Source organism: Prunus avium, chromosome 1 (genome assembly GCF_965620075.1).
Source record: "Prunus avium chromosome 1, drPruAviu1.hap1.1, whole genome shotgun sequence".
Classification (NCBI taxonomy): domain Eukaryota; kingdom Viridiplantae; phylum Streptophyta; class Magnoliopsida; order Rosales; family Rosaceae; genus Prunus; species Prunus avium.
The window spans coordinates 7,992,952-8,016,269 of record NC_142284.1 but is presented as its reverse complement, the minus strand read 5'-3'; the positions used below and the strand labels follow the sequence as shown (position 1 = coordinate 8,016,269).

General features: G+C 36.8%; 2 protein-coding genes and 2 long non-coding RNA genes across 4 annotated transcripts; 2 read left to right on the top strand and 2 right to left on the bottom strand.

Annotated features, from left to right (window-relative positions):
• Positions 1-5,701: 5,701 nt before the first annotated feature.
• LOC110747099 (uncharacterized) lies at positions 5,702-6,922 on the top strand. The gene has a single exon (XM_021947301.2). The coding sequence runs from the start codon at positions 5,785-5,787 to the stop codon at positions 6,727-6,729; it is 945 nt and encodes a 314-aa protein (XP_021802993.2). The 5' UTR covers positions 5,702-5,784; the 3' UTR covers positions 6,730-6,922.
• Positions 6,923-13,568: 6,646 nt separating this feature from the next.
• On the bottom strand, positions 13,569-14,868 carry LOC110771291 (uncharacterized). Its single transcript, XR_002528870.2, has 2 exons — positions 14,452-14,868; positions 13,569-14,371 (listed from the first exon to the last, which is right to left on the bottom strand). It is a non-coding gene; the product is annotated as an uncharacterized LOC110771291 (long non-coding RNA).
• A 561-nt stretch (positions 14,869-15,429) lies between these two features.
• Positions 15,430-16,506, top strand: LOC110766378 (uncharacterized). Its single transcript, XM_021969696.2, has one exon. The coding sequence runs from the start codon at positions 15,445-15,447 to the stop codon at positions 16,453-16,455; it is 1,011 nt and encodes a 336-aa protein (XP_021825388.2). The 5' UTR covers positions 15,430-15,444; the 3' UTR covers positions 16,456-16,506.
• Positions 16,507-16,665: 159 nt separating this feature from the next.
• Positions 16,666-17,956, bottom strand: LOC110761561 (uncharacterized). Its single transcript, XR_002527401.2, has 2 exons — positions 17,549-17,956; positions 16,666-17,468 (listed from the first exon to the last, which is right to left on the bottom strand). It is a non-coding gene; the product is annotated as an uncharacterized LOC110761561 (long non-coding RNA).
• Between the last annotated feature and the right edge of the window lie 5,362 nt (positions 17,957-23,318).

Below are 23,318 nucleotides of genomic sequence, written 5' to 3'. Positions count from 1 at the left end.
GTTCATCGAGAAACCGGGTGGTTGATAGGACACTAGCTAGAAGTGTGGAGTGTTGGAACGGATGTGTTGTATATTATCTCTAGTGACAATGTAAAATAACCTTGTGGAGCTTTCAAGGTAACACATTATTAGTGATAGTTATTAACAGGAGACATCTTTATAATTCACTTTTTTCATTGTTTGAGTGCAATAATCTAAACTAGAGGAGATGAGGTTTCTCATACACACGCAAAATCGATGTCATGGGGGTTCGAACGTGAGACTACAAGTCAAGGTCCTTTAGAATTCACATTATTAATTGTAAACTATTTGTACATAATTACCTCCAGCTTTTCTTAGGACAATTATATTTCGATTGGTGCCACAACGATAAGACTTCTAGCTCTACGTCGTGAATTAACATTTTGCTCTTGCCAAAGTAGTGAGCCGAAAGTAAAGTTATTTTGTTTCTACTTGAGCTCTATTGCGACGTTATAGGATTGTGTCTCATACTTCCTTTCGAACACTAAACATCTCTGTTGATACTCTAACAACAGAATCTAGAGGAGCTGTCACAGTAACCATGTAAGTGGTCGGTCCTTTCCCAACATTGGTTACAATCAGAGCCGGTCCTGGGTTTTCTAAGGCCCAGGGCAAATTTTTAGAATGTGCCCAAATTACAAAAAAAAATTTGTCAACAAATTAATTTTATTAGGTAATTTTTATAAAAACACAAACAATAACAATAAAACTAATGAACAAAGAATAGTAAAATTTGGATTTTGAGCATTTTTTTCTTCAACTCGAAATTTCAAATTTCCAATTGTAAAGAAGAATCTTTGTTGAGTTTTTTGCTAAAACAAATAAAAAAGAAAAATAAGTTAACAAAGATGTCTCTTACAAAAATCCTATTATACATCTATTTATTAAAAAACAAATGACACAAAGAAAAGACTTTCAAATTGCTAAAGCTTCTTATGTGTGTTGCTGCCACTACCAAGTCTTTTTTTTGGCTAAGATAAGAACGTTTGTTTAGGTTTTTCTTTTTTGTTTGTTAAGAACTCTTTGTTTCCATATGTTTAGTTTCATTAATTTTTGTTTTTTGAAATATTATATTATATAATTTATATTTAGTTTCCTAGAGAATCTCAAAGAGGTTTGGTGCTGCCATGATTAATGATTACGGGTACTTTCTTCTAGGACATTGACAGTTTGGGGGGTTTTTTTTTTTGTCAATGTAATAAATACATAGGCTAAAAAAATCATATTTTTGTGCCCCCCACAGTTTTGGGCCCCGGGCTGTGGCCTTGGTGGCCCTGGGCCAGGGCCGGCTCTGGTTACAATCCTTCGAAACCTTTTTGTAACAACAGTTGTGGTATCATTATATGTCAAAAAGAATGATGGGAAATTAAAATCCGACGATGGGTTCGAGCAATTATAGATTTTTGATGATGTGATATTCGAGAGTAGACGAGGAGTATGATACAATTAAGGAGCATAATAGATTTACATAATCTTGCACTGTCGCGTTATAAATCAATCCTGGATCAAATGCTCGATTTGGATTTATGTCACCTGCTCCCATGTCATAAGGTGAAGCATATTTATAATAGTTCCCATGGGCTTGAATTCGTGATAGAGTATTGTCCAAAACATTAGAGCAAGTCCACACCTGCTTCAAAACGGGCAAAAAGCCCCCCAGGCCAGCCAAGCATGCCTCCAGCATGAGAGAAGGAGCCCAGGCAAGCCGTGGGTCCCACCAACCCTGGCAAGCCCACGGGCAAATCCTGCCTGGTCTGAAGCCCAAAGGTGCTGACGTCACAATTGACGTCAGAGCTAACAGAACCCAACGGAAAAATGCCACGTGGCTCTTCCTGGACGCTGCGATGGCTTTTTTCCAAAAATCTGACGGCCCCAAAAAAATTCGAAATTTTTTATAAAAAAAATACCAAAAAATACTAGATTTTTTCCCTATAAATACCTATCAATTTTATTCACTTTCCACACCAAATCTTCATACAAACTCTTCTCCTTCCAATATTTTTTCCATTTCACTCATATTTTTCTACTAGTTTCCATTTGTATCAAAAAATAAATGGCCTCTTCTGTCGAAGCCGAAGGCGCTTGGACTACTGTGGAAGATATTGTGTTGTGTGAGTCTTGGGTGAAAGTATGTGAGGCAATGAGATGAAGTTTTCTCATATGTGTAGAAAAATTCATGAAGAATTTGCTGATAAATTCGGTTCGACTCGGACGGAAATGGCCTTACAATCCAATTGGAAAATTTTGAATAAAGAGTTAGGGAAATGGAGGGATGCCTTGGCAAAAGCCAGGGACAACATTCGAAGCGGTCAAAATCTTACCGATGAGGTAAAATATTTATCATTCTTGTTTTATTCAATTTAACGAAATTTTTTTTTTCTTGCATATTAAATTTATATTTTCTTTCATTTCTAATTTATTTATATTTTGTTGCATAATAATTTTTTTGCATGCATTTGTAAATTGTTTATATTGTCTTACATATTTATTTTTTTTGTTGCATAATCATTTTATTTCTTGCATTTCTAAATTGTTTATATTTTGTTGCATAATCATTTTTTATTTATTGCAATTCCAAATTATTTAGATTTTCTTCCATATTCATTTTTTGGTTGCATTTCCAATTATTTATTTTGCATAGATCATACAAGCACAAATGTGGTTTGGTGCCACGGGGCAAGGCAAAAAAAGTTTCCAAAGTCAACAATGTTGGGAAATTGTGAAGAATTGTTCGAGATTCAAAATCAATTGCATTGCTCTGACGGTTGTGTTGAATGAGATGCCGCTCCACAATTCGCCGGCAATCGATTCGCCAATGGATCAAGACTCACCACTCCCACGTGTGCCGAGACCTATTGGGAGAAAGGCGGCAAAGGCAAAGAAAGGGAGCACTTCGAACAATGAATGTGTACAATTTTTGGAGCAAATTGCTAAGAATAGTGCATTGAGACTTGAGAGAGACTTGAAAAGAGAAGAAGCGGACAAGGCACAACATGAAGCATTTGCAATTGAAAGGCAGCATGCACAAGAACAAGACATGGAGGATAGAGAGATGAAAATCATGGCCATGGATACCACCCATATGTCTCCTGAAACAAAGTCCTATTTGAAGATGAAACGAAGGGATGTGATGATAAGAAAACTTTTCCATGTTGACAGACCTAGCAATACGGATTAGTTAAATGATCAAAACCATTAGGTTGGATTGAAAGATTTGCCATATGTATTAAGAATTGTTGTATTGTTTCCCTTTTATTCAATAAAGAAAGCATTAAATAATATGACAGTTTATTAAAAATATTTGCACATGAAAACAAAGTTTAATTAAAAACAAACCTTATTTTATTGCAAACAACACACAAAACAAAGCATAATTAAAAAAAAAGCATAATTCCAAACACACCACACACAAAATAAAGCAAACTTGAAAACAAAGCATTAATCTTGACTTCATCCATTGTGATTGCCTTTCATCTCCCACAAGTGCTCGATCAAGTCAACTTGACGCCTCTCGTGGACATACGAAGATTGCACATACTAAATATCGATAATGAATAGTATTGGCAGCGATATTTTAGCACATATCCATATATATATATATATATATATATATATATATATATATATATATATATGTCAATTTATCGATAATTTCGCCGATATTTTGATAACGATATTTTCGTCCAAGTGGCAGTTGCAATTGGTCAATATATTGCGATATTATATGAACTTCCAAAAATTAAAGAAAACTCATTGAGCTGAAAGACAAAGAAATCGCAGAAAGAGTGGTTGAAGCATCAGAATTTTCTCCATATGGTGGCGATTAAGGCTTTGGGCAAGAGAGAGCAGTGCCCTATATCATCGAAGCAGAGTATGTGTGTGGTCTGGAGCTTTGCTGTTGTTGCAGTTCAAAAAGAAAAAGAGAATCTGAGTTGAGGATGGGGAGGGAGATGGGGAGCGATAGAGAAAGAGGGAGAGGTAGAAGAAGAGATAACTCAGGTGCGCAAAAATAGAAATAAAATACAAAACTTCAATATTATAATGATGTTAGGTAAGTGGGAAGAATAGAAAAGAAAAGAAGATGGCTTTTGATATTTACTTTTTATTTATGGGGCAGTGCACTTCCAAGTTCCAACACACGCCAGCCAGACATGATTTTTCCATCTCCATATGCATGTGCTTTAACAATTTTTAATATGTTATTAGTATTTCTGAGTATCACTCACCGGTTTGGTTTGGTTTAACCGACGATTTCAATATCAAGCACCGAACACCAAATCATAAATATCGGTTTGGTTTGGTTTGGTTTCAAACTTGTGATCAATAAAAAATAATAAAAAAATCAAACCAAATCAAACCAACGATTTGGTTTGGGCGGTTTAATCGGGTTTTCGGTGTGTATGCCCAGCCCTACTTTGTGATAATAAGCTACGGAATCTAAATTTATAATACTTGCGAGCTGTTTCTCAAAATAGAAATTAACATAATTACTTATTGTTTTATATTGTTAATCAGTTACTTAATTACTTAATATAATCTATTTCTTTTCTATTTAATCCATTTAGTGTTATTGATTATTTTATTATTCATTATAAGTACTTACGTTACTAAATTCCCCTTCAAATTGTTGCTTAATTACTTAAATCTCTATAATTATTTTCTTTATTTACTATTTAATTCTTCCTTGGATAATTTATTTATGTTCTTAGTTAATTTTCCATCTTCACTATTATTTTTTAAGCATGGTAAAGTACCTAATTTTCATGACAAATCAAGTTGGTTTACATCTTTAATTATTTTTCAATTTTTGATAAATAATATATATAATAACGTGTACCATGTCCAGTGAATAATGTGAAATAAGATTACTCATGTATCTTACAATGTAATTTATAAAGTGTAAAATATTGTACTAAAAAATGATAAATAAATTACTAGGGGGTGTTTAATTCTCTTTCATTAATTACTCCAGATTTTCTAAGTCACAGAGTTTGTCAGCTCGTAATATAATCAACTTAAATCACTCAAACCCATTATGCAATGCATTTCCTTCCAATTTTTTGTGTCAAAATAATAGATGATTGACTAAATAAACTTCTTCTAAAGTTTCATTAAAAATTCCATGTATTTATCACAATTTCTGTGGTTTTTATTCAATTTTTATCGATATCGATATTTTCCCAATATTTCCATTGATATTTCCGTGTTTTTGAACTACCGATATTTTCGAAACTATCGATATTTAAGACCTTGGGTGGAACAAAAAATGGTAAGGCTGGCACTATTTATATAAATAGTGCCAGCCCTTGTCTTGCCTTAGCCTTGCCTTAACCTTTTGGGGTGGACATGCTCTTAGAAGCTGTAACAATGGCAGACTTAATAGCTGTAATACTTTGCACTTCCGAATATTCCAATTTTACTATTCGTCTGTCATTACTTTCAAGTGAGGGCCGCCCTGGATAGAGATTAGAAACTAGAAGGTTTTAAAAATATTACTCTTAATTTTGACGGAAGATTTAACGGAGATGACCGAGATGACCTTGGGATGACCAGATCGAGGAATTTGGAATCATTCATGATAAAAGTCATTATCACAAGTAGATGCATATATAGATCATCTGAAAAGGACAATGTTGTAAACAAGGGTCGGAAAGGGCGTTTCCGTCAATTCGGCAACTGCACTAGGAACGCTCGATAACTTTCCTTAATACTCCTCACAAACTTCATAGGGAAGTAAGTGAGAAAGCCGCCCGTCCAGAGAGAATGTCGGAAAGAGAAAGAGACGGCGTCTTCTCTTACGATCGACAATCAACCGCTCTCAAAACCCTGCTCGATTCCCTCAAGATTTTCCTGAGAAACAAACAAACCTTCATTTCCATTTTTGCCCTCACGACCCTCCCACTCTCCTTCCTCCTCTTCTCCCTCTCCCTCTCCTCCCACCCGCTCAAGTCCCACATTTTCCACCTCGAGTCCCTCGCCCGCCTCGCCCCCAGCCGATTCGAGGCCCGCCAAGTCTGGAGGGAATCCCGCGATGACGCCGTTTCTCTCCTCCGCATCAAGGCCATCTTCTTCCTCCCCAGCTACGCTCTCTCCCTCCTCGCCTCCGTCACCGCCGTCACCGCTACGTCATCGTCTTTCCATGGAAAACGCCCCGATCTCCGTTCCTCCCTTCACGCCGTTAAGCTCACCTGGAGGAGACCTCTGGTCACCTCCATCTGCATCTACGCGCTCTCGATCGCGTACGCTGTCGTGCCGTGGACTCTGTCGATTGTATTCAACTCGTCGTGGTCCAGATTCTTCATCCTCGTTCTCGGGTCTGGTCTCGAGATTTACCTGATGGCGGTTCTGGGCCTCGGGCTCGTCGCGTCGATTTTGGAAGAGAGGTTCGGGTGGGATGCGATCCGGGTCGGGTGGGCGTTGATGGCGGGTAAGAGGTTGTGCGGGTGGGCGTTGTCGGGTTTGTTCGTGTTCTTAACGTGGGTGGTGGCGAGGAAGCTGGAGGAAGTGATGGACGGCCAGGATTTGATGGAGGGATCATCGACGCCAACGCTGACGAGGGTGGTGGTGGGCATAGAGGATAAATTTGGTTGGGTAATTTTGTATGGGTTGGTGGTGCTCTGGGGTTACGTAGTTACCACGGTGTTTTACTGCGAGTGTAGGAAACGCCACGTACTTGGTGGTGGTGAAAATGAGAACGTCACGGTTTGAATTTTGTACTTATGTTTTTATATTTTTTTTTTCTTCTTTGAGAAATACATAGTTCTTTTATTTTTTTTATTTTTTTTAATTTCTAATAAGAATTGAAAGGGGGCAACCTTTTGTAAATTTGTATTCTTCGTCAAGTTGAAGAAGCAGATTAGATTGATTACCAAGTTAATGACATTTTAATTATATTCCTTGATATTTTGCAATTGATTACCAAGTTAGTGACATTTTAATTATTTTCGTTGAAATATTTTGCATTTAATATAAATGTTGTCCCATATTCATTGTAATTCTTTTTCCACTTAATCATTTCTATCACTGGTGACGGAGCTAGAAATTTAATTTAGAGGTGATAGGCTTTTATGATAATTAATAGACCAAAAAATAAAGATCATGCATGAATGAAAATTCTACTTCAACAAAACAAAATTGACCATGTACCGTCATACGTAAGCAAATCATGCATGCCTTTTAATTGCCATAACCATCCTTATTTGCACATTAGGACTACACTTACTTGGTTTAAGGAACACCGCATTTTCTTGATGATAAATTGTCTGAGGAATGTAACAAGTAGGTTTTTATAGGCATGTGACTAGGGAGACGAGGGGCGCTTTATCAAGGACAAGGTTCTCATTCCTGCTTGTAGTTGAGAGAGTAGACTATTTAGTTAGGTCCAACCATTGGCGGACCTAGAATTTTTTTAGCGGAGGTGCAATATTGACTAAGTACGAAAAATGGTTTTTCGGAATAATCATTTTCTCAAGATCATTTTTGGCGGCTTTTATTCCTTACACATCAAATAAGAAAACTTGATTTTATGGGATTTTAGTATGAAGTATATATTGACTTAATGAGCCATCAATTTTAGCCTAAATCGTATTTTGCACTAAAATCGATTTTTCATATTTTGATTTGGTGGGAATTTGATTTTCTAATAATTTTATTTGAATCCAAATGGGGGGGTACTTCCTTATTTACATTGTAAACATAAGTAAATGGAGTAATATAAAAATAAATGAAAGTAAAAAGGACAAAGACATTTACTTAAATGATGAAAATGAAAATGAAAATAAGGTAATTTGTACACTAGTTGAGCAAGGGGGCAATTTGAAGCACCTAAAATGGTTTTTCCGGCGAGGGGAGGTGCAATGCACGTCCTTGCGCCTTAATAGGTCCACCACTGGGTCCAACGACCGAATCCTTATTTGTAGAATATGACAGCTAGGGACGGACCCACAATGGGGTCAATGGGGTCAAACGACCCTATGGACTCCATGAACGCAAGGTAGAAGGTCCCTTTGAAATGGTATGTGACCCTATGAATGGGTGAAAGAGGAAGCTGCAGAACCTGAGGAAGAAGAAGCTGAACAGGGGATTTGTTTTGTTTTTTTAAAAGAAGCTGACCAAAACGGCGTCGTTTTGGCCCAGCTTCTAATATTTTTTTTTAAAAACCACTGACGCCAAAACGGCGTCGTTTTGGAGAAGCCCATCGATTTTTTTTTTAAAATGCGCTGGCCAAAACGCCGTCGTTTTGGACCAGCTGCAACGAATTTTTTTTTAAAAGACCTGGCCAAAACGACGTCGTTTTGGTCCAGGTCTTTGAAAAAAAAAAAAAAAAAACAGATTGTATAACAGATCCTCTTCGACCAGACATACGCTCAGAGCTCCAAAACCCCCCATTTCCTAAACCTCAAATCTAAATCCCCAATCTCCACCTCCCACAAACCTTTAACCCTCTCCCCCACCAAGCCTTTAAGCCCCAACTCCTCCATTGTTGTAGGGAAAATTTGAACTTTTATACTATGACCCTACGAGCTAAGAATCCTGGGTCCGTCCCTGATGACAGCTCATTTTTTTTTAATTGTTATTTCCCGTCTATCAATAATAATAAAAAGATGCTCTAATGAAACTACTTAGATAAGGTTGTTGAAAGACAAGTCAAAAGATTATTATTGCTGAAAATTATTTTCTTTTATCTGCGCGGAAGATTGAAAATTACGGCAAGACTATATTTTAGAATTTAGTTATCTCCCAACTTCCAAATTATGTGACATTTATTTATTTAATCTCAACTACAACTTGGTCTTTCTTTTCTTCGGTGGAGCTGGATTCTTTTCTAGAAGATGTAATTAAAAGTATTATAATTATAATCAAGTGGTACCCGCGGAAGTTGGGTAGTACCTTCGTCTATGGAATCTGACTCAGTCCTAGCCTAGCCTGCATCGATTCTTTTTGTTTTTCAACTTTAAGCTCTCCGAAACCAATCACTTTCTCATCAATCTCATTGGTCCCTAATTTCAACTTTATGGCATGTTTACCAATCAGGAATTGGAATTCTCATCAGGAATTGAATTCCGCCCATAGAGAATTCATGCGTTTATTTCACATAAGGAATTGAAAAAGTAAGCGGGGCCCACACAAAATTAGGAATTGAATTCCTGATTTTGGAGGAATTCAATTACTGAATGGGAGGTGGTATTCTAATTCCTGGAGAATTCACCCATTAGGAATTCATCTTTTTTACCCATTATATCCTCACACAATTTTCAAAATTCCAAATACACCATCTACTTTAACCAAAAAATGAGGACATTTTAGTAATTAGTACCACTTATACCCCAATTCCTTATGGTTTAGTAAACAACTTCAATAGGAATTCGGAATCTAACTCCCCTCAATCCATATGGTTTAGTAAACAACTTCATTAGGAATCCGGAATCTAATTCTTCTCAATCCAACTCCTCCTCAATTCAATTCATCCTCAATTCAATTCCCCCTAATTCAATTCCGGATTAGTAAACATGCCATTAATTCCTTCTTCAACTGCCAAGGCCAATGCTCATGACTAGTTCGATTCTGTTACCTTGGCTCCTCGGAAGCTGAAGCTGAATAAAGAAAAAGAGGAAATGATAAGGGACCACAATATAATATGGGTATATTTTTGGTCACCACTTTAACTCAAGGTGTACTCTCACCACCATTCTCAACACTTTGACGGTAGGACTAACGGTGCAACAAGACACCTAATTGAGTGACCTCTGCCAGTGGCGGAGCTAGGAATTGAGGTTAGAGGGGGTCATCTTGCAAAATATAGAAATAAAGGGAATGAGAGCATAAACACTACAAGTTCTCGTAGAGCTTCTTGAAAATCATTGTCAGACCCCTAAACCAATATAACCTAAAGTAAAAAAGAAATAAGCTTTAAATTACAACTTTCACACATCAAGTTATGATTGTTGTATATATAAAACCCGTGTATCATTTTTCAATATTCAATTCAATTCATATACACAACATTAAATTATTTACACACAAAGAGAGAAAGAAAGAAAAGAAGAGTGAAATTGCTTGAGAGAGACAGAGAGAGAGAGAGAGAGAGAGAGAGAGAGAGTTGAGTAGGGGCCTGGGACCCCTCTGGTCCCTACGTGGCTCCGCCACTAACCTCTACAACTAATATTTGAGTTGAGTGACCAAAGTGTAACTTGGGGTATAGTTGAGGGACCATTGCTGCAAATAACCCTATATTATATTGTTGAAGAATATGAGTCCCACATCGGATTTTTGACTAAATAAAATACAACATATAATAAATGTTTCTACTACTAATATCACAGCGAGATCTTTTGTGACAAAATCACACACCTATTAGGCTTTGTTAATGGTTAAGTTGGGGACAATATCGGTGTTGCTAGTAGTGGACCACTGAACCTCTCTCTAAAATTTAAAATATATCTCTTTTTTCTTGTTTTTGGACAATTATATATCTCTTGGAATTAATTCAAGAGTTGTGTGTTGTTGTGTAGAAGTTCAATTCTAGTTATAAACGGCTAATGTAATGGGGCTATATTGTTGTATCGAAGCTTAGACAATAAGTTGTTAATATTGTTGAAGAATACACAGAGTCCCACATCGGATACTTCATAAAATAGAAAGCTCTATATAACAAATGGCTCCACTCCTAATAACATCGAGGCTTTTTGTATAAAACCCTACACCTGCTAAACATGTGGTTAAGTTGCGGACAATATTAATGTTGCTAGTAGTGGGACCAAGAGTCGGTCCATATGAAATCTTAACAAATATCAGATTCTCTAGTTCTTTATATTCACTGCATTACTTCGTTTTCTGAAACATGTGGGAGCCAATTTATTCAACACTCAAGGTAATCCAATTTCTACCCGAGAAACCCTACACACACACACAGGTCTGGCCACCACACACGGCTCCGGCCACCCGGTTCTCACCATAGAGAAAACTTCATACCTTCTTTTAGCTATTGTTTCACTTAGACACAATTGAACTAACTTAGGCATCGGAGGGCCTTTGGCCAACACCCCCTGGGTGTGGTCTATTTACTCTGGTCTTTTTTACAGGAATCGAGGAAAAGAGAGAATGAAGTTCAAAGGTTGAAGGATCTTCAAGCGGATATTCTCCCTCGAAAATATCACTACTCTGCACAGAGATTTGACCAATCACATCTTGGAGTATTCTCTCTCCTTTACTGAGAGTAGAGATTCCTTGTTGTACATTCATTTGCTTCCATGACTTTATTGAGAATCCTGATGAGCACCTTTAAGCTTTGCCCAATTCAGCATGACCGTATAGTGCCCTCAAAGATTAACAACATAGCCACAAAACATCTATGATGCCTCAGGTTTAAGGATTAATTTGCACCATTGCAATTTATGAGTTCCACCTTGACATGTGAGTAAAAACTTCCATGCTGTAACTCATATGTTGGATCGCGTTCAATGTATTTGTTCTTCTACAAGCACCTACACACATATCAATGTTTGTCCACACTTAATGACTTGAGACCTTGTCATTCCCTACATATAGAGACGATACTGTGTGTACTTATCTTTGCGGAATATTGACGCCCAATCAATATTCCTATGACCAGGAACATATTCAGGATTTAGGGATGATGAGAAGTCTCCATGTATGCAATCTCATTACATAGCTCTCATATCCACTTGTGTATTCATTGGACTATGGTTGTTCTACATATTAAAAGATAATATAGGATGATTTAATGTATAAAACAACCTTTCTTACCCATTGATAATATAATATGTCTTTTATCAAAGATGTCCTTAACTCTAACTATTACATAATTAGTTGGCTTTAAGGACATATTTCCAACACAAACTCCTTGAGCATTTTCAGCCCATAAAAGAAAAAGTCTGCATGATTCTATCAACGCGTAATGGACGCAGAGAGACAGAGAGGAAGAAGGGTGGAAAAAGGAGGATACATATTTTTAAGCAAACAAAACCACAAATATTTAAGTGCGTGGTTGATATGAAAAGGTTTGACTTGTGGAAGAGAAGTAAGGGCGGAACCACACTAAGGGCTACAGCACACTATAGCCCAGTGTGGTTTTTGAAGAAAAAAAAATATAAAATTTATATATTTAACTTATTTTCAATATTAGCCCAATTAGTGGCGATGTACAGATTACCTTATTTCCATTTTCAACATTTAAGTAAATGTCTTTGTCATTTTACTTTTATTTATTTTTATATTACTCCATTTACTTAAGTGCAAAATACGATTTAAGCTAAAAATGATGGCTCATTAAGTCAATATATACTTCATACTAAAATTCCATAAAATCAAGTTTTCTTATTTGATGTGTGAGGAATAAAAGCCGCCAAAAATTATCTTGAGAAAATGATTATTCCGAAAACCCATTTTTCATACTTAGTCAATATTTTTACATGAAACAAATTTTCATGTATGATATGAATGCATGAAGGAACTAAGGTCAATCTAGGTAAAAAACCTTAGATGTTCAATCCACTATGGTGTTAAACCCTATTTGATTTATGTTAAAACTTATTGAAAATTAATTTATGGAGTTATGAACTACCGTGGTTTATATGATTTAATGTTTACTTTTATTTCTAGAAAGACTATAGATATTGTAAGTACCAAAAAAAATAATCATTAAATTTTAAGCTAATAACTTTAGCTAGCCAACCTGTTGAAAAATTCCTGGTTCCGCCCTTGAAGAGAAGCCTTGTATTTCCGAAATTTTTTTTAAAAAAAGGTGTATATCCGTGTAAGACTTTTGAGGGAGAGCAAGTCTCCTCCAGAATATATGACATAGAACTTTAGAAGTAGACCGAGAGCAAAAGAAGCTCCAGTCTGTTTCATGTTCATTTTTTTTTTTTCCTGTGCATTCCATTGTTTAATCTCAATGCTTGATAGATTGTGCAACTAAAGTTTGTGAGTGTGCATAGGTTGAAATCAATATTCCAACAATTTTATGCTGCACAATCTGCTGGACGGCTAAAATTGAAGTTCCGCATCAAATTGGGAGAAAAACGACGTACATACATGATAGTAATGCATTTTCTGCCGTATAAGTAAAAAATTAAGGATAAAAATAATCTTGTCAGTTGTATATGTTTCCTACAAAGTTCCAATGTCTCTAGCAATTAGAGTGCACAAGCCCATCTAAACACGTACATTGAAGACAACACGTAGTAGGGTTTCAATGTGCAAAATGTTAGGGAGAGAAACCTATTTCTTCTACAAGAACAACTCACCTACCATCGCTCAATACACATATATTGATTTCTCTTGTGTTTGGTATCATGAGTCAAAAGTATGTAAATTACATTTATAGAACTTCCGCATTGTGCTTTTGTAAATTATGGAGTTTAGAACCAGGGCCGGCCCTGACATTTTGGTGGCCCATGGCCAAAAATTAAACGAGGCCCTTAGTATATAATTTTTTAAAAAAAATTTGCTCATTCCTTTTTCTTTTTATGAATATGAAGCAAAATCCCACTGCTTAAATAGAATAATTTCATTCAACCAACAAAAAAAAAAACCAAAAGTATATGATCCATAAACAACAAAAATCATATTTAGGGGCATAGAGCTTCTAAAATTTCAGCAAAACAAAACAAAAGTTTTTAAGTGGCTCTTCCATAGGGCTTAGTTCTCAAGTGGCTCAATTGTACACAAAAAGCTCCTTTGACTTCCACTTCATCATCTACAACCTCTTCAAAATTCTTGATCTTCTTGATCTTCATTGAAAAATTCTTGATCTTCTAGCATTTTGAGAAGCAAAATCATCAATAACCTCTTCAAAATCAATATTTTCCAACATATTCTTTTCAATACATAAGATTGCCAATCAATTTAACCTTTCTTGTGACATAGTTGATCGCAAATAAGATTTTATTAATTTTAATTTTGAAAAACTTCTTTCTGCAGATGCCACAGTTACTGGCAAAGTCAGTATAATTCTATAAGCAATTGAGACATTTGGAAAACAATCCACAACTTTTACAAAATCAAGAGCTCCTTTTTGAGTTTGAATCATTTTTTCTATTTTTCTCATTTTATTTCTTTTTTGACTTCCAGATTCATGTTTCCTAACCATTTTTGTTACTGCAACTCTGAAATCTAGAAAGTGACAGACAACAAATGAACAAAATAAACACACACCACACCAAACACAACCAGCAAAGCAACGAAACACAACCAAACCAACCAACCAGCAAATGAAAAAAAACTAAATTTAAGCAATAAAAAAAAATAATACAACCTGGTTTATGCTTAAGTTGTTTTAAACCTCTTCAATCTTGCAGAGCCTTCATTTCAATTGATCTATATTGCACATCTGAAAAATATAAAAACATACAATTCAATATCTAACAAAATAAATAAGGGAGCAGAGCAGAGCAGAGATGACATACTTACACTGAAACTGCATTTCAGGTGTCTAAATTTCTTCGATTGGGCTAATTTTTTGACATGTTATAGTAGAGATGAAGAGGAACAAGTTTGATAGAGGGAGAATTTCGATTTGAGCTTAGGAAGTTGATGCTTTGGATCTGTGAACAACAGGGCTGACGGACGGATTTGATAGCTGAGATGAGAGGTGTTTGGGAGAGAATTATTTGAGAAATCTTGAGTTTTAAAAGAAGCCGTTGGGCAGAAAAAAGAACAAAAGATAAAAGAAGGCATGCGTGGGATGGGAGACAGATGAGGATGAACAAAAGATAAAAAATAATGCACAAAAGGGGAGACAGATGAGGATGAGGATGGAGTGGGAAACAGATGAGGATGGAGTGGGAGACAGATGAGGATTGTTTATTCAATGGTCTCTCTTTTGGCTCAATTTGTATTCTTTATGTTTTTTTTTTAATTTTTAATTAATATAACACTTTATTACTACTTAATATATATAAAAATTTGGGGCCCCAAAAATTGGAGGCCCATGGCCGTCGCCCTCCTTGCCCACCCCTCTGGGCCGGCCCTGATTAGAACCTTCAATCATAGATTGGTCATATGACTTTACCCCATCTTAAGTTTACATTATGTCACATTTACTTTTCTATCTATGTAGCTGGTGAAATCTTGAATAGGCTTGTCCTTCTCACTGTTTTTATTATTATCCCATTCAAACTAATCTCTAGCAGGTCATATGTGGATTTCTCAAGTCAAATGGGGCAACGTAAGAAACACATACAATTAATTAATTGCCGGCCGAGCCGGGTCTATTCTTCTACTGAGCTGTGTGGATTGGCTGTGTCAAATTTTCTTGGATTTTAACGTACGTAGCTTTCAGGAAATTCAATATTTGGCTCCTTCGTGCTGGCAAGGCCAAATGTGTGGAGTTTTCAATGGAATGGAGAAGACAAAGTCAGAAAATCATAATATAAATAGGCTATGGCTTTGTGCTCCTTTACAATGCAAGAAAATATTAAAAGCTTTGAAGAACATCAAATTTTTTCTTTCTTCTTCATGATGGGGTCTTTTATGCTTTTGGAATTGGTGGGAACTTTGATGGAATCGCAGAAACTTTGCTTCAGAAATGTTAAGCTCATGTCTTGCATCTTCCTGCTCATAATTTCTCTTAGCTCTATCCTCTTTTTGAGTAATATGCTGTCCATTAAACCATCGATCACTGATTTTGCCCTCAAGGCAAACCTTCTAGCTATGAATATCGGCACCCCTGAATTCGGAAACCTTCTGAATACTTTGAAAGGCGACCTCCGATTATTTGTTGGACTAGAGTGGATTTTTGTTTTCGCATTCTGTTTTTTCTCTTTGTTCTTTGCAACAGCTTCAATCTTAGCATCGGCAGTAACATATTGCGGAAAAGACATGTCTATCAAGGAACTTCTATCAAGGGCCGTGAAATTGCTGAAAAGACCGTTTCTTACTTGGTTTTACATAACCCTTCTTCATCTGGGCTATTGTCTATTTCTCATAACCTTTCTGGGTCCTTTGGTGCTGATTTTCAATCTTTCGTTCACTATGCCTTCTTTATTATCTATAATCATATTCCTCCTAGCTCTAGTTTTCGAAGCTTATCTAGCTGTTGTTTGGAATTTAGCACTCGTTGTTTCGGTACTCGAAGAAAACTGTGGAATTGAGGCACTTGGGAAGGCTGGACAGCTCATCAAAGGATTGAAGATACGCGGATTTTTCCTAAATCTTTTGTTTGGAGCAGTCTCTCTTCCTGTGTTCTATGGTGTGCACAAGTTTGGCAAAACAGTCATGTCATCAAATGCTGCCATGATTCCATTGCTCCTCCTGAATTCGATATCCTGCCTGATCGGAATGTTTAAGCTCATGGCATACACAGTCCTCTATCACGATTGCAAGGCGACTCATGGAGAAGAACTTGAAATGAAAGGAGGCACTGAATATACTAAAGTGGCCTTTACCCCACTTATCAGTGCAGATTTACCATGATGAAGGATGTCTGTATTTCTAATAGTTTACTGTTTTTTGCGTGTGTTGTAAGGGCCGGCCCTGACATTTTGGTGGCCCATGGCCAAAAATTAAACGAGGCCCTTAGTATATAATTTTTTTAAAAAAATTTGCTCATTCCTTTTTCTTTTTATGAATATGAAGCAAAATCCCACTGCTTAAATAGAATAATTTCATTCAACCAACAAAAAAAAAAACCAAAAGTATATGATCCATAAACAACAAAAATCATATTTAGGGGCATAGAGCTTCTAAAATTTCAGCAAAACAAAACAAAAGTTTTTAAGTGGCTCTTCCATAGGGCTTAGTTCTCAAGTGGCTCAATTGTACACAAAAAGCTCCTTTGACTTCCACTTCATCATCTACAACCTCTTCAAAATTCTTGATCTTCTTGATCTTCATTGAAAAATTCTTGATCTTCTAGCATTTTGAGAAGCAAAATCATCAATAACCTCTTCAAAATCAATATTTTCCAACATATTCTTTTCAATACATAAGATTGCCAATCAATTTAACCTTTCTTGTGACATAGTTGATCGCAAATAAGATTTTATTAATTTTAATTTTGAAAAACTTCTTTCTGCAGATGCCACAGTTACTGGCAAAGTCAGTATAATTCTATAAGCAATTGAGACATTTGGAAAACAATCCACAACTTTTACAAAATCAAGAGCTCCTTTTTGAGTTTGAATCATTTTTTCTATTTTTCTCATTTTATTTCTTTTTTGACTTCCAGATTCATGTTTCCTAACCATTTTTGTTACTGCAACTCTGAAATCTAGAAAGTGACAGACAACAAATGAACAAAATAAACACACACCACACCAAACACAACCAGCAAAGCAACGAAACACAACCAAACCAACCAACCAGCAAATGAAAAAAAACTAAATTTAAGCAATAAAAAAAAATAATACAACCTGGTTTATGCTTAAGTTGTTTTAAACCTCTTCAATCTTGCAGAGCCTTCATTTCAATTGATCTATATTGCACATCTGAAAAATATAAAAACATACAATTCAATATCTAACAAAATAAATAAGGGAGCAGAGCAGAGCAGAGATGACATACTTACACTGAAACTGCATTTCAGGTGTCTAAATTTCTTCGATTGGGCTAATTTTTTGACATGTTATAGTAGAGATGAAGAGGAACAAGTTTGATAGAGGGAGAATTTCGATTTGAGCTTAGGAAGTTGATGCTTTGGATCTGTGAACAACAGGGCTGACGGACGGATTTGATAGCTGAGATGAGAGGTGTTTGGGAGAGAATTATTTGAGAAATCTTGAGTTTTAAAAGAAGCCGTTGGGCAGAAAAAAGAACAAAAGATAAAAGAAGGCATGCGTGGGATGGGAGACAGATGAGGATGAACAAAAGATAAAAAATAATGCACAAAAGGGGAGACAGATGAGGATGAGGATGGCGTGGGAAACAGATGAGGATGGAGTGGGAGACAGATGAGGATTGTTTATTCAATGATCTCTCTTTTGGCTCAATTTGTTTTCTTTATGTTTTTTTTTTAATTTTTAATTAATATAACACTTTATTACTACTTAATATATATAAAAATTTGGGGCCCCAAAAATTGGAGGCCCATGGCCGTCGCCCTCCTTGCCCACCCCTCTGGGCCGGCCAACCATAATTTCTGCAGCTCCAGCTAGTTTTTATGCATAAAGTTAATAAAAAAATGTTGAAACCGTCAAAATAGTGCCTTCTCTTGACATACAGGGTTTTAAATGAGAATCTGCCTTGGATAGAAGCATTAAATATAATCTCCAGATGAACCGTGATGTATCAACCATGTTTTCTATATGCGATAAACCAAGAACAACAAGGTAATTAGAACAAGAGAATCCGTTCCTTTGAAATCTGATGCAATACTTTTTTGTCTTCTGAAAACAAGAGCAGCAAAGGCTAAAACAATAGCTTCCAATTTTTTTAACTTCTAAGCTGGCCATGTATGGCCTAAAGCATGGACTAGGGGCAATTATGGCCTAAAGCAGCACCGCCGTAGGTTTCAACCTCGATCGCTCATGGACAATTAAGTCGAACAAAATGGATTCACTAGTTCTTCATATGAGCATTCTGTCTATTACAGAAAAGGGGAATAAGGTATTTGCAATATTTCTTCTTTCTGTTAAAAATGGAATTGTATTGTCCTATTTTCTTGGCATAGTAAGCAACATATTAATTGGATTTTTATGGCCAACAAACTATCCATATATTGAGAAAGAAATTTTGTCGAGTTGACTTTGTACAGGAGTCTTATTTGGAGCATAAGGTACGTGACGACCACAAGGTTTGACAATGTCTATGGCTTTGAATTTTTTGAGTTGAAACATGAAGGCACAGAGGCTCAATTTTTTTTTACCTTTTCTATGACTGTTCAGATAGTTACGGCGGGGAAGCTCACCTAGATGAGAGGAAAAGTACCACTTGTTATGATTTTTACCTTGGTTCAACTTTGTCTTGGACATCTAAGAACATACAACCCTAGCCTTGTCTTCATCACGGTTTGTATGTGGGAGTCTCTTTTGCTATCTTGGAGGACATATGACTGAGGAATCTGCTAGAGGCATCAAATCATCCACAAGAACAGCGACCACGGACGAAAAATCTGCAAGTTATTTCGCAAAGAAAACAGTAGAACGTGAGATAAGAATCAAACATATCAAGTGAAGCAAAACTAAAACAGTTGAACTCGTGTATTGTCATACCGTCATAGAGCAACTAGCTAACATCTCCACTAAGCCAGTTTAAGAGAAATGCCTTGGCATAAAAGCGTTTTGATTTGAAAGGCCGTTTTTGAAGATTAAAACAAATCAAAGCCTTTGATGATTGTGAATATATTATCATTCTTTGTTAACCTTCTTCATATATTATCATTCTTTGTCAACCTTCTCTGTTCCTTCCTTTCATTTTGTCTTTGAGAAGTATGATAGAAGTGAGTGTTGTTGAAGTAAGTCTCCTAATTAATCAAGGAGATTTATTTCCTTGATTAATTAAGGGATTTACTTTCCTATTTTATATAGTTGTCAAATCATTGTATAATTAGGAGATATTTTCCTAATCCTTTACTAGATCTAATTCCTTGTAAAACACTCATGTGAACTCTTATATATACCTCATTATGGAGAAGAATAAAATTAGAACCTAACATATTGAAACTCATATTCATATTTTAGCATGGTATCAGAACAATCGATCTTCGGTTGTCTCTAAATTTTCATATCAAAATTTCTCCTCCCCTCCTCTTCAAGTGGGGGAGGGGGAGTGAAAAAGGATCTGTTTCTCTTTATCATGGAGATTTTGCTTCTTTCTTAACTCCGACACACCCTTCTCTTCAGGGGGAGAAGAGGATTGAAGAGAAGTTTCTATGTTCTTAAGCCGTGTTCACAGGGTTTCTGTGTCCTTAGCCGTGTTCACAGGGTTTCTGTGTTCTCTAAATCCTCGTATCGAATTTTCTTGAAACACAAATCGTATTCCTCGTATCGTATTCCTCATATCCTCGTATCGTATCAAATTTTCTTGAACCACAAACCCAAAATCACATTCCTCATATCGTATTCCTCGTATTTGCAGTTTTAGATTCAGATCTTCATACCCGAATCCTCATATACTCTTATCCCGAAACTTTAAACACATCTTTTTTATCTTTTTCTTAAATCCTTCCGCTGCCATGGATATCGTTTCCAAAACCACCGAATCCACTTTCTCATATTCAAATCCAATTCCTACATCAAATTCATACATCAAATTCCTCAAATCAAATTCCTAAATCAAACGGTCCGTCGCCAGTGGAAAGTGATCGGCCCCCCTTAGTTCTTCGAACACGGAGAATCTGCTTCAAAACTACCAGTCGCCAGTGGAAAGCGACTGGTAGTCAGAGAAGTTGTTTCAAACTGACCGGTCGCCAAAATCTAGCGACCGGTCACCAGAGGAAAACGATCAGTTTTCTCCACACTGTCAAAATCAGGAGAAGGAAATTGAACCGTCTTACGAGATTTTGCCCGCTTCAGCTCCAGTACCACACCAATCACCTGCTGAGGAATTCATTTAGTGTGTTGGCTGACACACCCATTAAGATGAATCACAAGTTGTGTGAAGACATGGACCAAGAACCAACCAATAAGGAACAATATCAAAGGCCTTGTTGGAAGGTTGATATACCTGGCACACACAAGACCAGATAGTGCATATGCTGTGAGTGTGGTTAGTCAGTTTATGCATTCACCCAGTGTTTCTCATATGAATGCTGTTGATCGAATCTTAAGATACTTAAAATCAGCCCTTGGAAAGGTTTTAATGTTCTCAAAACATGAAGATCTTGAAGTTTTCGGATATACATATGCTGATTGTGAATTATTGTGAATTAGAAAACTATTGATTGAATTGGGTTTCAAGCCAAGAAAGCCAATGGAGTTACATTGTGATAACAAGTCAGCCATTGATATTGCCCATAATCCAGTTCAACATGATCGAACCAAACATGTTGAGGTGGATAGACATTTTATCAAAGGAAAAAAAATTGAGAAGAAGATCATCCGCCGACCATCCATAAAATCAGAAGATCAACTGGCAGATATCTTAACCAAAGCTGTTTGTGGCAGAGTATTTCATGACTCACTTACCAAGTTGGGCATTTGTGACGTATATGCACCAACTTGAGGAGGAGTGTTGAAGTGAGTCTCCTAATTAATCAAGGAGATTTATTTCCTTGATTAATTAAGGGATTTACTTTCCTATTTTATATAGTTGTCAAATCATTGTATAATTAGGAGATATTTTCCTAATCCTTTACTAGATCTAATTCCTTGTAAAACACTCATGTGAACTCTTATATATACCTCCTTATGGAGAAGAATAAAATAAGAACCTAACATATTGAAACCCATATTCATATTTTAGCAAGTGTTAGTTTCTAAACTTGACGCGAACGTATAATGGAAGAAAATATTGAAGGTTTGAATTTGAAGATTACAAATCTTCTATCGCTATTGTGCTATTGGATTTTGTGGGAATTATAAGTGATGTCCAGAAACTTTTTTCCAGAAATTTCAAACTCATGTCATCAATCACGCTACTTACAACTTTTCCTAATTCCATCCTCACGATCTTTTCTTAATTCTGTCCTCCAAGGAAAACTTCCTACAAGTTAATAGTCCCAATAGTCCCACTAGCGGAGAAAAGACTTATTAACCAAGGAACTTGATCTAGGCTTCTGTCTTCTGTCTTTTAAAAAAGGGGAGATTCCTCCAACCTTCTGCCATACTCTGCCATAAAATTACAGTTCAAGTGCCATCTAGAATGCTGAAGAAAATGCCAACTGCAACTGGAAAATAATCCAGATAAATGCTTGAAATTCTACAGACTTTAAATCCTGAAACAAACCGCAAAAATAATACGTAAAGAACAAATAATAACTCTGTGTTTATTAACAAGGTGTCTGCCGCGCAAATCTCACGGCCTGGAGTTCCGGGCCGAGGGGATATGCGTTAACACGCGGTTTCCTGCTTTTGGGTGCGGTGCGGTTGTGCGCGGCTGTGCCAGCACGGTCTACCGTGCGTCGATGTGTTGATGAGTGTTGGATGGATAAGTGGTGCGCCTGTTTGAACTCGTTCTCCTAATCAAACGATTGTAGCCGAGAGAGAAACTGATCTCGGCTGTTAGGTTCACGGCCTGAACTACAAGGCCGTTGAGTGATGGTGTTGGTGGTGGGTTTTGGGCAGTGCTCCGGCGCCCTGCTCAGGGAGCGACGGTCGTGTGATATATGGGGTGAGTGAACGAACAACAAGGATGGTGCTTCGGCGCCTTGAAAATCAAGGGTCGTATGATATATTGATGAATGGATTTTCCTTACAATCTAACACTACTCCTAGGAAAGCAAGTAAAGATATTGAAAGTGCATTACAGGAAAAATAAGTTGCTCCGTGGGAGGCTTTGTTTTGGTGTTTGAACCCTTTGAATGTAGCTCGAGTCTTGTATTTATAGGAAGAGTCTCTGGAGGAGTAATCGAGGCTAAAAATCTGCATGGTGGAGCCTGATTGGAGCAAGTGGGCAGTCCAATCGACATTTGGGATCGTGAAGTATGGTGGTGTGACCCCAGAAATCCCGGTGAATCTCGGCCGCCGCTCTTGATCGTGGGTTCTGAGCTTCTGGCCATTTATGGCCTGGATAGTTGGTGAACCAATATCTCAGGCTGTTAGAATTCTTGTGAGAATGTCCATGTCTAATCACTCTGACCCTCATCACCAAATCCTGACTACAGTCACTTCCCACCTTCCCTAATGCATTAAATGCTTCTTTGTGGCCAGTGGTTTTGCTGCATTAAACAGGCACTACTTCATTAAATGAAGTCTGGGACCCTGCTGTCACGTGATGATTTACTTTTAATGCCTTGGCTGTGATTTTGTTCGGCCTCGGCCTGCGCTTGAGGCCGAGATGATCATGCCTTAGCATTTCTTCTTTTGTCTTTAGGAAGGCGAAGTACCCTGGCGAAACGCTGCGTCTCAGTTTTTACGAACAAGTGTCAGGGCCGAGAGAAGGGGCTCCTTCGGCCAGCTTATGGCCGTGATTTATCAGGCACAAACACAAGGGGCCTTACTTAGAACTTTATAGCTCTGTGTTTATAGCTCTGTGTACGCATATATATGCCAAAAAAAAAAGCAGAAAAAGAAAAGGCAAAGAATGCATAATTGTCAAGGCAAAAAGATCTTAATAGCTCAGTGAATTATACCTCATCATAGTTGATGTTTAATTACAAAACCAAAAATAATCTAGAGTTAATCCACATATTCATGACCTAACTAAAGATTTCTTGGATTAAAAGAAGAATTGAATACCTA